The sequence below is a fragment of the Castor canadensis genome, chromosome 10 (assembly GCF_047511655.1).
Source record: "Castor canadensis chromosome 10, mCasCan1.hap1v2, whole genome shotgun sequence".
Taxonomy (NCBI): Eukaryota; Metazoa; Chordata; class Mammalia; order Rodentia; family Castoridae; genus Castor; species Castor canadensis.
In genome coordinates this window covers 123,280,463-123,296,449 of record NC_133395.1, presented here as the reverse complement: position 1 = coordinate 123,296,449, position 15,987 = coordinate 123,280,463, and the positions used below count along the sequence as shown (strand labels likewise).

Sequence of the window (15,987 nt, the reverse complement as noted above, 5' to 3'; positions counted from 1 at the left end):
ATCTGGGTCTGAATCTCAAACCCATGCTTTTAACCACTGTGGGTAATGAAAATAAAATAATTGGAAGCCATACTCAAGCTGAGTAATATCCTTGGGAAATTAAAATGGAAGATAGACCACAAACAATTGGGATATGTGGGGTGTCTTTTGTCCCAAAACTGCAGTGCAAGGAAATATATTCCAGGTTTCTCAATTTGGAATACTTAAAATATTTTCCCATAGAAACCTTGTCATGCCTGGTGGGTAGATATATGTCTTTAGCAAACATTAAATTGCTTACTGTGAATCATAGGACTCATGGGAACTTCTAGACTTCAAGGTGCACTATGAATTAAATGGGCACTTACAGGCTAATCTTAGAACGCTACACCACCGTTAGCAATTTCTTGATTAGAAAATGAACACCAAGTTCCAAAGAGTCAACTTAAAAATAAATATTAAAAGTACAACTTGCTTATGGTTGGCTCTGCCTGCCTTTGATCATAATGAAGAAATAATTACTAGAAAAGTATATAACCATTATTATATGAACGATTAAATTTTAACACTTGCATGTGGGCATGCAGTTATACTCATGCATATATTCAGATTCTGAGTCTCCAGACTTCTAGAGATTAATGAAGTTGCCTATGGATGTGATTAGTGGAGAAGAAAAGTCAATTTACATAGGGATGTAATCATATTCATTACATTAAGGTAGGCTCTTGATTTATACAACTTGTATTTACAAACTCTGGTTCATCTAATGCAAGTTTAAAATTAATCTTTCATGAGTGGTGCTAGATGAGATCTGTCAAGAGTTACATATTTTCAGTTGGGCTTCGTTAAAAGTAGTAGAGAAGAAAGTGAATATCACTTGTATGTGTTTAACAACATGTTAGCATACTTCTGATTTTAATATTCACATGAGGAAATCAAGCAGACTCACTAAATACTGCTGATAAATTGCAGGAAATGTTAGCAGAGACATTTGTTATCAATCTGTAAAATTCTGAAGGATAGCTCTAATGTGTGTAGTGCTTGGATGGGACTGCCAACCTGCAGAGGGAGGGGAGGAGTGAGATGCACCTGCATTGGCTGTCGTTTGAGAGCAGCATTTCCTTTGGCAAACTGTTGGATTTGTGGTGATGTCTGGTGGGGAGGAGGGTAATAGGGGCATCCATGGCCCAAAACAAAGATCTCAAAATGTTTCATTAAATTCCTGGGTATTTGAAATTGGGGAGAAGTCAGACTTGTCATTTAGATCCAGGGCTTCTGTGTGCCTCCCAGTTAGGCAGTGTCTTCTCTAAGGCCTTCATTTCTTTATGCTCTGTCCTACAGAGTCCTCGAATGCCACCTTGCTGACCAATGCTGAGAAGATTGCCACCATCACCACCACACATGCCCCTTCTCAGCCGGGGGCCCAGGAGACAAGGTCAGATATAGCTTGCGTTTCTTTTGTTAGTTTAAAGGGAAATAAAGTAACTCCTGGCATGATAATACAAGTCTTTGATTCTCAGTTCCCCTTGGGTTACTGTTATATTTATTTCTTTCACTTTGGCAGGAACACCTCCAAACCAAAGCCGGAATCTCAGTTCGAGTTCAAAGCACCCCAGGCTACACAGGTGAAGGCCCTTTCTCCTTTTCTTTCCCATATTTCTTGCTCATGTCCTTCCAACTTTTTGAAGCTATTTTTGTAAGATATTGTTTAAAGGCATCCTTAATTTAAAATAACCTTTTGTAAGATGATTGACTCACATTTGGTTGTCTGGAAATGATATCTTTATTTTACTACATTTGAAAAAATAATTCCTAAACATTCTTTTCTAGGGGGAAAACAAAATAAAAGCTATCACAAGGATAAGTTACCAAAGAAAAAGCAAAGCAGCTAATGTCTATCTTCTCATAGTTTTCTTTTTTTTTTTTAATTTTTTTTTATTCATATGTGCATACAATGTTTAGGTCATTTCTCTCCCCCTTCCCCTCACCCCCTCTCTTACCCCCCCCCCCAACTCCCACCCTTATCCCCCATTACCCCTCACTACCAGGCAGAAACTATTCTGCCCTTATCTCTAATTTTATTGATGAGAGAGTATAAGCAATAAGAGGAAGGACCAAGGGTTTTGCTAGTTGAGATAAGGATAGCTATACAGGGAGTTGACATGCATTGATTTCCTGTACATGTGTGTTACCTTCTAAGTTAATTCTTCTCGAACTAACCTTTTCTCTAGTTCCTGGTCCCCTTCTCCTATTGGCCTCAGTTGCTTTAAAGTATCTGCTTTAGTTTCTCTGCGTTGAGGACAACAAATGCTAGCTAGTTTTTTAGGTGTCTTACCTATCCTCACCCCTCCCTTGTGTGCTCTCGCTTTTATCATGTGCTCATAGTCCAATCCCCTTGTTGTGTTTGCCCTTGATCTAATGTCCACATATGAGGGAGAACATACGATTTTTGGTCCTTGGGCCAGGCTAACCTCACTCAGAATGATGTTCTCCAGTTCCATCCATTTACCAGCGAATGATAACATTTCGTTCTTCTTCATGGCTGCATAAAATTCCATTGTGTAAATACCACATTTTTTTAATCCAAAGAACTATTTCTGCCAAGAAAATACCTTTTTGGGGTTTTTTTGGTCATGTATTTCTCTTGGGCTTGTGAATTTCAGGTGAAGCTCATAGAGCAAGATACCTGTCCCTCAGGATGATAACAGAGGGTACACAATTAATACCCAGAGAAACAAATGTGAGAAATATTGGATGATGGGAAGTTAAATAAATTTCTTTTTTATTCCCCTCTTGGAGCCTTCAGTAGTCCATTCATGGTTTTTCCTCAGTGGAATAGGAACTTCTCCCCAGATTGGGGGGTGTGGTGGGATTGGGCACTGCTAACGTTTATCAAATATGGGCAAAGGAAGCTGAACGCGTAGCAATGAGTGGTAGTATCATGTAATGAATTTCTCTTTCCCAAATTCAAATTGCGAGGGCTGAGGATGTAGCTCAGTGGTTGAGTGTTTGCCTAGCATGCATGAGACCCTGGGTTCAATTCCCAATACCAAAAAAAAAAAAAAAAGTTCTTACATCAAATTGCAGCCCTACCAGCTGAATTTTAACACAGATGATACAGTACATACATGCCTTTACGTAGGCATGCTTGTGAATATTTTCAAATTCTGGATTTCCAACTTCTGAGATGAATAAAGCAAAATAAAGATGATTAATAAATATTTAAGAGTCACCAAGAGGGAGATAGACACTGTGCCTTTTTTGTGAAGTTAACATAATAAGAGAATGTTTGGGTAGAGCTGAGGAGAAATATGTGGATGGAAGTTATCCCAGAATGATTGCATTTAATTTCTTTAAATAGGAACAAGATTTTTACACTGTGGAACTGGAAAGAGGAGCCAAGGGATTTGGCTTTAGTCTTCGAGGGGGTCGAGAGTATAACATGGACCTCTATGTTCTGCGCTTAGCAGAGGATGGTCCTGCGGAAAGGTGTGGAAAGATGAGGGTAAGTCAGGAAAGGAGGCTGGAGTAGATGTAAGTAAACCTTCAACAGTCACTTGATATCCATGGTTAGAACATTCGTGTTTAAGAAAATTATATTTTCTATGGCTTTCAAGACACTATAAATGCATGACTCCTGCCCTACTCTACTATCTATTTCTTCCTTACGCATAATTAGTTATAGCTGCTGAAGTTAGGCGACTCTTTGGGGTTGAGTGAAGGATTAAAATTACTAACAAATGCACTAAAGTAGGTATTTTCTGAATGTCATTTCCATCGTTCTTGTGCTTAACTGCATGTGGCAGGCACATGATGTCACAAGAATTCCTGGGTGCTGCAGGATGCTTAGAGAGCAGGAGAGCCATGTGGCCCTGGGAGATTCTGGGTGGTGAGCCCCATTCATTCTCTAGCTAGTCACCAGCTTTCTTCCTCCAGCCCTCTACTTCAGCACAGGGTCTCCAACTCCGTAGCATTGATACTCAAGGGTGTTCTATAGTGATCAAAGATGCAGATTTTAACTGTATGCATGCCAAAAGGTCACTCTACTCTGTTTAGTGCCTAACATCTGATACTATGGAAAAATGTGTCACTCTCCTGCACAGATTAGATCATTGGGAAAAGGTAAATCATCTCATTGTAGATAAGTCACATAGATTGAGATGTGTGCATGGGGAGCCATTTGCAACAAATTAAAGAAATCAAGTCAGGAAAGAAAATTGAAATAAATTGGGCCTGAGCTGCATGAGGAAAAACTGACCAAGAATGAGGAACTCAAGACTGTACTTGCACATAAAGCACAATTTTGGTTCTGAAGTATCTTCAGACTGAAGTTTTAACAAGTTTTTCTTGATTGAGAAAGTGGAGCATTAGTGTGGTTTCAGATAATTAAACTGTGAAAAATGGTGCATACATGTAAAAATACGATTTCCAGAATCAAACAGTAGACCCGCTTCTTCTGTATCCTTCCCTTTGCATACCAGTGTATAATTTGTGCAAATACAAGGGAAGATGCATAGTGATTGTGTATACATGCTCCTTTTGTTTGAGTTTTAATCATTTAAAAAGTTTGTGATTGAATGTAGTATCATTATTGTGATAACTTTATATAATGGTTCATATCACACTCACCCAGTGTCCTTGCACCTTGGTAGGTGTGGTGTGTTTTGCATTTCTTTCTACAGATGAGGATGTGGACTACGGGAAGTTGAAGCAATATCATTTAGTGAATAAGAGATAAGACTCAGATTAATGACTTTAGATTCCATAGCCAGTGCTTGTCCTCTTTGTTCTGGAATATAAACTCTGTGTGAGCAGTATTCTAGTCACTTTTGTTCAGTAAATGCTACAGTCATTGTGCTCACCACCATCGTGATCTCTGCTGAAGGCTCACCTGTAGAAGGGGTTTCTTCTAAACAACTCATATGGTGATTTGGAACTCAGCAGAACTCAGTGCTACGGGGACATCAGCTGTAGCCCTCCCTCATTTTCTTATCATGGTACTCCATAGAGCAGTGTGTTCACTCAGCTGTCCCTGGGACAAAAGGCTGAGAAAAATGAACTTAAAAAGAGGAAAGGTGTATTTTGACTCATAGTTTCAAAAGATTCAATCCATGCTCAGTTAGTTTCATTGTTGTTGGTGAGACAGACCATCATGGGGGGAGCAAAACTGCTTACCTCATGGAAGCTAAGAAGCAAAAGATGAAGAGAAGAAAGGGATGGGTTCCCAATATCTCCTTCTAGGACACCCCCCCCCCCAACAATGACCTAACTTCCTTCTACTAGGCTCAACCCCCTAAACCTTCCACCATCTTCCAGTAGCAGTGTAGGTTGGGGAGCCAAACCTTTTAATTAAGCACAAGGGTCTTTGGTGGGGGGAACACTTTGAAACTAGCAGGCAACATACAACATACATCAGTGAGAGCAAATGATAGAAGAAATGAGGGCAAGTAAGAAGCCAAAGTGTTTTGTAACTTTATCTTTGACCTGACATCCTAATATGTTTGCTATATTCTTTTGGCGTAAAGTGAGTCGCTAGGTCTAGGCCACATTCAAAGGAAACAGGATTACACATAGATGTGACTTCAAGGAGACAGGGATCACTGGGAGTCATCCTGGAAGTATCTACCACATCCTCCTCCCCTCAGCAACTCATACTCCCCTTACTGCTTTTTTTTTTTTTTTCCTTTTGCACTTATTATTTAGCATACATGGATTTTCTAATTTCCTTACTGTCTTTCCCTCATTAGAATCCAGTCTCCATGAAGGTAGAGATTTCTGTTTGTTTTTTCTCACTGCTGCATCCTAAGCAATAGAAAACTTTCTGGAATATGTGTAATGAATATTTGATGAATCACTCAGTAGAAGAATCTTTAAAGGACCTCCTCATTTTGCTCTCTCTTGTCTTGACAGATTGGTGATGAAATTCTGGAGATTAATGGTGAGACCACAAAAAACATGAAGCATTCTCGGGCCATAGAACTGATTAAGAATGGTGGCCGCAGAGTTCGTCTGTTTCTGAGGCGGGGAGACGGCTCGGTCCCAGAATATGGTGGGTCAAACTATGAAAACATTCCTTCCTTCCCTGGCATGACTCCATGAATTTGTCTCCAGACGGCAGCAGGAAAGTCCTTTTTGTTTCCCCTATTCACCAGTGTCTTACCAGCCTCTCGCACCATGTGATTATTTGCCTCGCTTGTTCTGAAATCTCTACACATTTCATCCTTTTGCTTGCTTACGTGGACTGGGGCATGGCCTAAGACAAGATCTTGATAGCCCCCTTTCTGATAATCAGAGAGAACATTTTGTCTAGTCCGACCAAGAGCGAAGGAATGTTTGTTTGAACTGTGCCAAACTGTTTCTCAGCTCCAATTGTTAGCACAAAACGACTATATACTCCTTTTAAGAAGCAGGAAAGCAGGTTTCCTGAGTGATGTGTTGAGGCACAATATAAATATATATTTTTTCTTTTTTGGTTACTTGATGTCTTAAGAGGCGTAAAATTTCAAGATATTTGGGGGCTTTTCTCACCTCCTTTATGCTCTGTATACAATAATCCTCCATCTTTCCCACTGGTCTCTTACCCCTAGTCAGACCACCGGAGCCCACTACTATCAAATGAACAAAGAAAAAACTGTTGCTCTATTAGCCATATATTTTAAGTGATAAAGGATGAACTAGATTCCCAGTGCTCATCATGAGGGAAACAAGTTACTATACCTTTCCTGTGAGGAAAGCCAGGTTATTTGTAGCGTTCCTTTCCCATATCTTTAGACATGATTTGAGTAGACAGCAGTGATCCTTACATAGCTTAGCATTCTGATGGCAAGATATTGTATATTGTAATAATTATGTCCTATTTATTTGAGATTCTTGTTTAAAACTAAGTAAAAAACAAAAAAAGGAAACTATGCCCTAGATGTAGGGCTTTTTTTTCCCAACCAAAGGTCTACAAAAGTTTCTATAGAAACTGTGATTGAATAGTCCTCATATACATTGGTCCCCTTTATTCGGGATTTATCTGTTACCACCCTCTTTTCTGAAAGTCTCTCTGCACAATTCCCAGTTGTGTTTCGGACTTGATGAGCTGCTGACTTCAGACATAGCTCAAGGAGGAGAACAGCTCCTTTGAAGGGCAGCCTTCCCAGGTATTAGACGTTGGTACAGGTGTACAGTATGAGGGGTCTGAGTTAAGGCGGGGAGAGTATCAGACAAGGACCCTTTACACATGTCCAACCAGAGGGGAACACTGATGACAACATTCCGATGTCCTGGCTGTGCACTGTACTGAACTAACCTTAGGGGTATTGATGCCACTGAAACCGTGTAACATTGTCTCCCTTTTCTGTCTTCCCTATGCTTCTGTTGGATGTGATATTTCATTTGAGAGTCATCGTCAGTAACCTGTGTACCTTCTCCAAACCTGTGTCTTTGCACTGAGGATGAAAATCCAACACTAACAAATGTTCTTTGGGCTAAAAATAAAGATCATTTAAATATACGGTTTTCCAAGAAGGGTTGAACATGCCAGGGTTATGCTGCTGTACTGTTTCCATGTGTCATTTGGACTAAATCTCTCTAATTCTATTTATTGATTAGAGTCACAAATGGGTTACAATATGTTAAGTTCCAATATTTTTCTGACTTGATTGGAACCTGCTTCTCTGTGAGGCTATTTTTGTAATGAGTTTTTTGTACTTAATTTAACTGCCGTGGTCTTGGGGCGGGGGGTGGGGGGGTGGAAGGGAACTTTGTTCTTTTGTTGTTTATTGTTAATGCTCTCCTATGCCAGCCTGTCATTGTTGCAGTTGTTTGAGAAAACACAAAACAAAACAAAAAGCAAAAGGGTGCATCCTTTGTCTGGGTTCTCAAGTCATCTTAATGGCTGTCTAAAAACGTCACTGTTCCAATATACGGTCTCTGCAGCCTTATTTGAGTGTTGCCTTAGACTGTCTTGACTGGACGAATAAACTCTCTTTGCCCTATGTTAACAAATGCAGATTTTTTTTCTTTCTTCCTTGTTATAGGGATTCTAAATGTTCTACTTTTTCTCTTTCTCTCTTTCTCTTTCTCTCTGACTGTTCTTGGTGCTGGGCCCTCCCTTCTACAGCGATGATACCTCCTAATATCGCTGCATGTATGAGAAATGAAAAGCTCGGGGAGGCTTGCTTCTACCTAATGGGCCATAATCAAACTACGGTTTGTAGCTCAATCAATACTAGGTGTTTCTGTGCTGTGGCCTAATTTCCTCATTGCTTCTGCTTAGCTCTATTTTGATATGTTTGGCAATTCATTCTGAGCACCCTGCGTTCTTTGAATTGTAAGTACCCTGCTGACCCTGTTGAAGTGTTGCTCTCCCTTGTCTTAAAAGTAGGCGTAAGAATCCAAGTTAGAGTGACAGTAGTGATCTAAGTGCCCCCCCCCAGGTGTCAAAAGACTTTTTGTCTTCATCCTAGTAGGCCACCGAGAATTTTGAAAGAATGAGCTCGATATCATAGTTCTCTCACCTACGCAGAGAGTGCTTTGCTAGATAGTTAGAAGAGATAACTATCTCTTGCCAAGGTATCTCTTGGCAAACTACAATCCATGGGCCAAATCCTGTCCACAGTCTGTTTTTGTAAATAAAGTTTTATTGACACATAGCCATATCACATTTCTCTTATTTGCACCGCAAGGGCAGAATTGAATATTTGCAACAGGGACTGTTTGGTCCAAAATTTGATCCTTTAGAAAAACTTACAGGACCCTTGCTCTATACTGTATTCCTGCTTTTGTTAAAAGTCACCTTGGGTTTTGGGAGATCCTTCATGAAACATATTAAATTGCTTACTATTGATCTTGTTGCCTCATGAAAGATCTTTTAAGAACCCTGTTCTCCACAGTGCAGTATATCATTTCAGGTGCCAATAGCTTGGGTTTATAACTGCAACAAAGCATCCCTGCTTTGCAAAGAGCCCTCAAAAATTTAAGATGCTACCCAAAACATTTGCAGTGTCATTTCAGATAGTATAACAACAATAAATAGGAGTTGTCATGGGATGCCCTATTTTAATTTGCAGGATGCCTGATGGTGCACAAAGCAGTCCAGTGGCTCCGCAGTTCATAAATACCATTGCTTCATATGGCATAAGGAAAACGTACCTTTAAATTGAAGGATTTCATAAGCCCTAATCTCAGATGGGTACCTAAAAACCCTTCTTGCCCTCCCTTTTTTCTGTCAGAAAACTCTGAATTTTTAAGAAGAGCCCCTTATTTTTGAGTTTACACAAAAGTTGACAAAGTAGTTAAGTAATTTCAGTAATACGCACAAGTGTAGAAAGAGTAGTTTAATGGACCATGTCGCGTTTGCCAATCAGCATCCGGCCTGTGTGTTGCCTCCATAATCCCCTTTGCCCAACACCCTGTGTTGTTTTTTTTAAAGTGCAAGTACACTTTACATATAGTGAAATACGTAAGTCCGGTGTATCCAGTTTAATCACCACCCAGATGAGACACAGACTATTTCTACCTCCTGAAAGCTTCCCTCAAGCCCGTCCAGGTTACTGTCCTAGGTTACTTTTAAGCAAGTAAAAACAAGTGTTTTGTTGTTTTGTTTTTTAATGAAGGAATATGTGGGGGGAGGGGAGGAGGGAGAGGAAGAAGGGCTGGTGGGTGGGGAAGCAAGCACAAGGGATAGGTAATACGGGGAAGTTCTGATACTTCTAGAAAGATTATTTGGGTTGTTTTTAAATACCAGAACCACGACTAGTTCGATCAGTTCTCGAATCATGGATGTCTTGCGCATGGAGAACAGTCAGCTAGATATCGAAAGCCACAAATACTAGTTTTTAACCCCAAGTTGTAGCTGTACTGAGGTTAACCAGGATTCAGTTGGCTTTGATTCTGACTGCTCTGACAGTTGTCCGTTTGTCGTGACTAATGAGTCAAGTGCGGGCGGGAGCGGGGGCCAGAACCAAAAGATCCTTCTTACCAAACGGTTGCTCTCCTTTCTCTTCCCCCAGACCCCAGCAGCGACCGGAACGGCCCCTCCACCGGTGCACAAGGTGTTCCGGAAGTGAGGCCCGGGCCGCCCGACCGCCGGCCGCATCCATCATTGGAGTCCAGTTACCCACCCGATCGTCACAAATCATCACCACATGGGGAAAAGCGGGCACATGCGAAGGACGCAAAAGGCAGCAGAGAGTACAGCAGACAACCCAATGAACACCACACCTGGAATGGAACTTCTAGAAAAGCCGACAGCGGGGCATACCGACCCAAGGACCGGGCACCCGAGGGGGGACGGAGAGATGCGCAGCAGCCCGAGCGCCTGGAGACCAATGGCCCCAAGAGGAGGTCCCCGGAGAAGCGCCGGGAAGGCACCCGGAGCGCTGACAATACTTTGGAGAGGAGGGAGAAGCATGAGAAGAGAAGGGAGCCGTCTCCCGAGAGGAGGCGGGAACGGTCGCCCGGCCGGCGGCGCAGGTCCCTGGAGAGACTCCTGGAGCAGAGACGGTCCCCAGAGCGCAGGCGCGGGGCCTCCCCGGAGAGGAGAGCCAAGTCCAGCGACCGCAGGCGCGCCAGGTCCCCCGAGCGCCGGCGAGAGCGCTCCCTGGACCGAAGGAACCGGGAGGACCGAGCCGGCCACCACCGAGAGAGGGAAGAGGCCGGTGTGAAACAGGAGGCCGGCAGAAGTTCCAGAAATGCCCCTGAGCAGAGAAGGCGGCCTTACAAAGAATGTAGCACCGACCTCAGCATCTGAGACGCCAACCTTTACCGTGTCAAAGGTTCTAAGAGGAAGGTCACAAACCTGAAATCATTTAGTTTCTTACCTAATGAAGCATCTGACACCTGATGATCCTCTGAAGAGCAACGAACATTTTGTGCGTTTGAAATCTTATCAGAAAAAAAATATATATATGAAAAGTGTTGTGCCTGATGTATCATATTAAAGAAAGTATTTTTAAAATGCATACTTTTTTTGGAAGTTATTTGCCAAAATACTAGCCCAGAGGGATGTAGATTTTGTTTCTACATAAACTGTAGAATTGTCAAGAATTGTTCCCCTTTTTTGGGCAAACTTTTTTCTCTCCTGGTTAAATGGGGCTGTTGGTCATTTTCTCTAAGTAAGGGAAATTACTAAGTTTAATTAACTTGATGTAGACTGTTAAGTAGTGATGTAGTGCTATACTGTAGACAGGAGTTTTTCTTATAAGCAAAGAGCAAAAAGACAAACTTCTACTTGTAAAAACTGAGGACATTTTGGAATGAATTAGGATTGCCAGTGATCCTAAAATTAAGCAAACTGTATGACAAGACTACTATTACAAATGAAGGATATTTATAGCTAAACCGTGCAGCACAAAGAAATTATATGTTCTTGAGTTATAGTTTGTTCAAAAAAAAAGTTTGTACTCTCCCTGGCCCAGGAAGGCACAGAGACAAGAAGTCTGGCCGCCATTACCCAAATACAGCCTAAGCACAGATTGCCAAGTCCATTAGCATCTCCACTATAGAATAGGATCTCATGTAAGGCAATGCCATCACAGCTTTGCTCAAGAACTAGAAGGAAGAGACAGCAAACACCTGTATTGTCAGATTTGAATCTGAGTAGATGGGACTGTAGGACAGTGTGCCCAGTAAGAGGAGACATAAACATCCCCACTGTGGAAAGCACCCCCCTCCTTTGTAGCATAAGCCTGTGGTTGCCTTCTGCCAAATTGGGGTGGAGAGAATGAGCTTTGGTGGAAGGAACCTTTCTCTTGCTGTTTAAAACCATGAGAGTTAGGGCTGCTCATTCCTAGAAATGCTGATTGCACTTTCAAACCATATTCAACATCTTTAGGTTTGTCTTTGACAGCAGAACAAAACTTAGTGACATTTCTTTTTTTTTAAGATCCATTCTTTTCTGAACCCTCAGGAGGTGTGGATGGGTTGGCTGTAGCCCCGGGATGTGGTTTAAAAGGATTACTGCCTAGCTGAGCCAAAACGTTTGCTTGTACCTGTTGGACCACTGTAGCAAACCGATGCTTACAGTGCATTGTGTATTTCTGTAGTACTGTTTTGCATTTTCCATACAGACACAAAACTTTGCAAGTCAATCACTGTTGTTCCCATGGTACTGTATTAAAAAAAAAAAAAAAGAAAAAAAACCAATCATTGTGTGTACAAAGTTAAAAATTGTAATTAATAGAGCCTGTTGGAGAAAAACAAAAACAACTGTTGCCTTTTTTTCCTGTATAAAAGAGAATTTATGACAAAAATTTAGCTGTGAGGAATGTGATATGTGTTTATATTTCTGAAAATGAACAAATTGATTCATGGGGATATATTTTAATGTAAACTAAATCAGGTATGTAAAGTTGTTTTAAAATGGGAGACTATATAAGTAATTCTCTAAAGCTTTAGTTGGTTTGGGATATCATCATTTCCTCCATGGTGAGCCTGCTTGTGAATTATTAAGCACTCGTTTGCATTCTCTGTTCTTCACTCATTTATATTTCTTGCCATGTGCTATGGACTTAATGCTCTTTCTGTATTGATGAAAAGCGGTATGTGGGCCGATCTTTTTATAAAACACTATGCATATATAAATATTACATTGTTCATAGCTTTATTTGACTTATGGGTTTGTACATACCATTAGAATGAGTAGCTATAGTCGTGTGGACATTTATAAAACAAGTTCCTTTCCTGGAACAAGCACGATGTACATGCTGTAGCTAAAAAGGAAGAAAAAGTCTGTGGATGCTATTTTCATTATCATGAATTTTCCATATGAGCATACATTGAGCTGTGTAGTAAAGCTGAGGAAGAGTACAAGGGAGTGATGATTTTTAATAATTCTTAAGAGCTAACTTGGGTATTTTATTCCTAAGGCTCCACTGCTAGGATTTTTTCTCACTAGTTCTAGCACAATCTGTGATATTAAATAACTGATGCTCGCAATTGTGGTCCAGGGTTTTAAATAAGTGAAATCAAGGTGGATTTTTGGAGTACATATTGAAGTTAACATCTTGATGTTTTTCTTGTTGAAAGAGATGGTATTTGACATTTTAAAATCTGTACTGCCACCTTAGCTTGTCTCAGTTCCTGAAGACTTTTTGGTGTGGCAATGTCACCTTAATCCCACACATCAGACTTGCTTTGGAAATACCATATTGTGCAGGGGCTGTGCATTAAGCCGAAAGATAGATTTCTTTGAACTACTGTAATCTTAAATTGGAAACGGATTCTTGATTCTCCCCCTCCCCTTTCATGTAAAAGTGTTGATGAGAGATGATGGATGAGTATTTTGTATGATGAAATCAAACCATTTAGAACTTCCCTCGCTCCATTACACAGTTGATGCCTAAAAGAATGTCGGGGGGAGGACTTAATACCCTTCTTGTATTTTTTAAGTTTCTTTTGTGAAAGATTTTTTAATACATTTTTACTGTAAAAAATACATGGAAATGTATGCATTCCATAATCACTATTGCTTCTGATTGGTATCTTCCTTGTCTCCATGTTGTCTCAAATGTATTAGGGTCAAGTTGTCAGTGGAGGGTCCCTGATCCCACCTCTCTAACATTCCATTCTTTTGGAAGAAAAAAAAAGGGACCCTGTGGTTGCTGTGCCAAAGTGTCTTATTGCTCAAAGTGTGGTCTATGAAACAGCTGCCTCATCACCACTGGGAAACTTCTAGAAATGTAGAATCTCAGACCCCACTCCAGACCTACTGAGTCAAACTGTATATTTAACAAGATCCTCAGCTAATTTGTGCACTGGGAATTTGAACATACTGCATAGAAGCCTGGTAGTAAAGCAAATTCTGCCAAGGCAAGAGCTTTACTTCCTAACTCTGTGATACTCGTGCAGGGTCCTTAACCAAGTGAAGCTCCTTTCCTCCTCTTTGAAGGGATGTACCTCACAGTGTTGATCAGAATAAGTGCAAAGTGCTTGGCACACCTCTGGCAATCAGTAAATGACTTTTTTTTATTGAGTTTCTAAACAATTAAAATGAAGAAATACATTTTCTCTATTAAAATGGAGAAGAAACACTTTTAGTTTAATTGTAAAATTAAATAATATGACTCATGCTACTAAATATACTATACTTACCACTGTTTTGAAATATGAAACCAAAATGCTATGCTCTGAAATTGAGACAAAAATAGTCTCCAAGCATAGCGTTTGAAGGTAGACGTATACATTAGGAATAATGACTACCAAGTCATACCAGATGCAAAGCCTGATCCATTACCTTATGACTTAAAAAGCCCCTGGTCTGATCATGTAGTTTCAAATAACTTTCTCATTTCCTTCACACACTTTGTGGGTTGTTCCTTTTGTATGACTTTGTGCCTGGGGTTTTCCTACAGAGTCGAAGCTCCTGGGCATTCAAAAGGGTATTGTGCTCAATAGCAGGCCTTCCTACAGTGCATCTCTTTTGCTGTATTTTGCTTCATTTGGTTACCAACATGGTAATTACGGACACTGCTCTCTTCCTTAGTATCTCATTTGTGAAAGAAGGCATCTAGAAATGGTCCCTAGCTTAACCAATAACTAAAGCTATTTGTAAAGCCCTAACGTCACACAAATCCTGTGCCTGCCATAAATAGCCACACTAAAAAGAATGTGCTGAGACTTAATTATAGATGTCAGGACTTTTCCTGCTGGTGGGCAAGCTGAGGCTCACCTTTGGTGGTCTGCATTAATCTTGAAAGGAAGAGCCCTTCCAAATTCCTCTAGGTGAATTTTCTTATTATGAGGCAATGCCATCACCATTGTGAGTGGTCACACAATAAGATCAGTGCTTTTGAAATACACATTACAAGGTTGCAAGAAGGACAATGGCATCCCAACTCCTCAGGAGGTAGAAAGCAAGGCCAATCTATGCAAAAAGTTAGCAAGGTCTCATCTCAAGTAATAAGCCAAGTATGGTGGACTGTGATAGTCATCCCAGGAGGTTCGAGATCCAGACCAGCCCCAGGCAAAATGAGAAGCTTTAAAAAGTAACCTAAAGCAAAAAGGGCTGGAGGTGTGTGGCTTACATGGTACAGCACCTGCCTAGCAAAAATCCACTAAAAGGAAATGACGAAGCTCAGTCCTTTCCACCACAACTTGGGGTCTGTCTTGCAAGGATGGGCCTTACGTGAACTATTTTGACTAGTGGGAAGCAAAAGGGATGCAGTCATACTTCATTAGCGTTTGTTGGATCCAAAGCCCAAGATCCATTGCTTGGATTTAAACAAGGAGGTATTAACTTGTGATATATGCTAAATACTCAAGTATTGCATTTGACTGCTGTCTCTTACTGCAGTGAATATTGTGATGTTTCTGGGGGAAATAAGGCCATGATCTCCACTGCCTGCAGCTCCAAACACCTCACCGGTAAGCACTGATGGGGAACTAGAAAGGCTGCTAATTTGTACAAATAATACCCTAGGCTTGTTTCTCAGTGACTTGTTTTCTTGCATATTTATTGAAGACCAAGTCTGTGCCAGGTGCATGATAGATGGGAATACCTGGTTCTTGGTCTAGAAAGCTTATAGTTGAATGGGAGAAGAAAAAAATATAATCCACATACCATGAAGAGGCATAGTGCACAGTGATAGTGATGAGTAAAGATTCAGCCAGATTGAGGAAAGTGATAATTGGACAGACCAGAAGGATTTGCTTGGTACCAGAAAAAGTACAGTGCAGGCTGAGGCAGAGGTACAGAGGGAAGGAAGGGACTGTGGTCCAAATGGAAGTGTAAATCCATAAAGGGCCAGTCCAGCCTTATTCCAAATTTCAGACTTTAAATAGACAAGGAACCATTGAAGAGCTTTTACCAAGCCCTTGAGTTGTGTCTCTTGAGGGAGAGGGAATGTGACCAGGTCAAGACTGAGTTTGAGAAAGATAGCCTCAGCACCGTGGCCAGCAGACTGGGGGAAGAGAATTAGGCACAGGTGCTCATCCACACAGCACCTGTTGCCATGTAATCCCATCCCAGAGAACACGAGCGTCCTTGTCATTTTGCCATCTTACTAAAATAATTCATCATCC

At 40.9% G+C, this 15,987-nt stretch overlaps 1 protein-coding gene across 23 annotated transcripts in view; it reads left to right on the top strand.

Moving 5' to 3' along the window:
- Magi1 (membrane associated guanylate kinase, WW and PDZ domain containing 1) overlaps window positions 1-13,429 on the top strand; it is a 601,293-nt gene extending 587,864 nt beyond the window's left edge. For 17 of the 23 annotated variants that reach the window (XM_074044157.1, XM_074044156.1, XM_074044153.1 and 14 more), the window contains 5 exons: window positions 1,321-1,414; window positions 1,544-1,604; window positions 3,341-3,484; window positions 5,890-6,028; window positions 9,978-13,429. In XM_074044157.1, the coding sequence (XP_073900258.1) occupies window positions 1,321-1,414; window positions 1,544-1,604; window positions 3,341-3,484; window positions 5,890-6,028; window positions 9,978-10,717 (1,178 nt within the window). In that variant the 3' untranslated portion in view covers window positions 10,718-13,429. Of the gene's footprint in view, window positions 1-1,320; window positions 1,415-1,543; window positions 1,605-3,340; window positions 3,485-5,889; window positions 6,029-8,086; window positions 8,176-9,977 lie in introns of all 23 variants that reach the window. The other 6 variants (XM_074044163.1, XM_020166288.2, XM_074044162.1 and 3 more) reach the window with 1 other exon arrangement.
- Window positions 13,430-15,987: the final 2,558 nt, after the last annotated feature.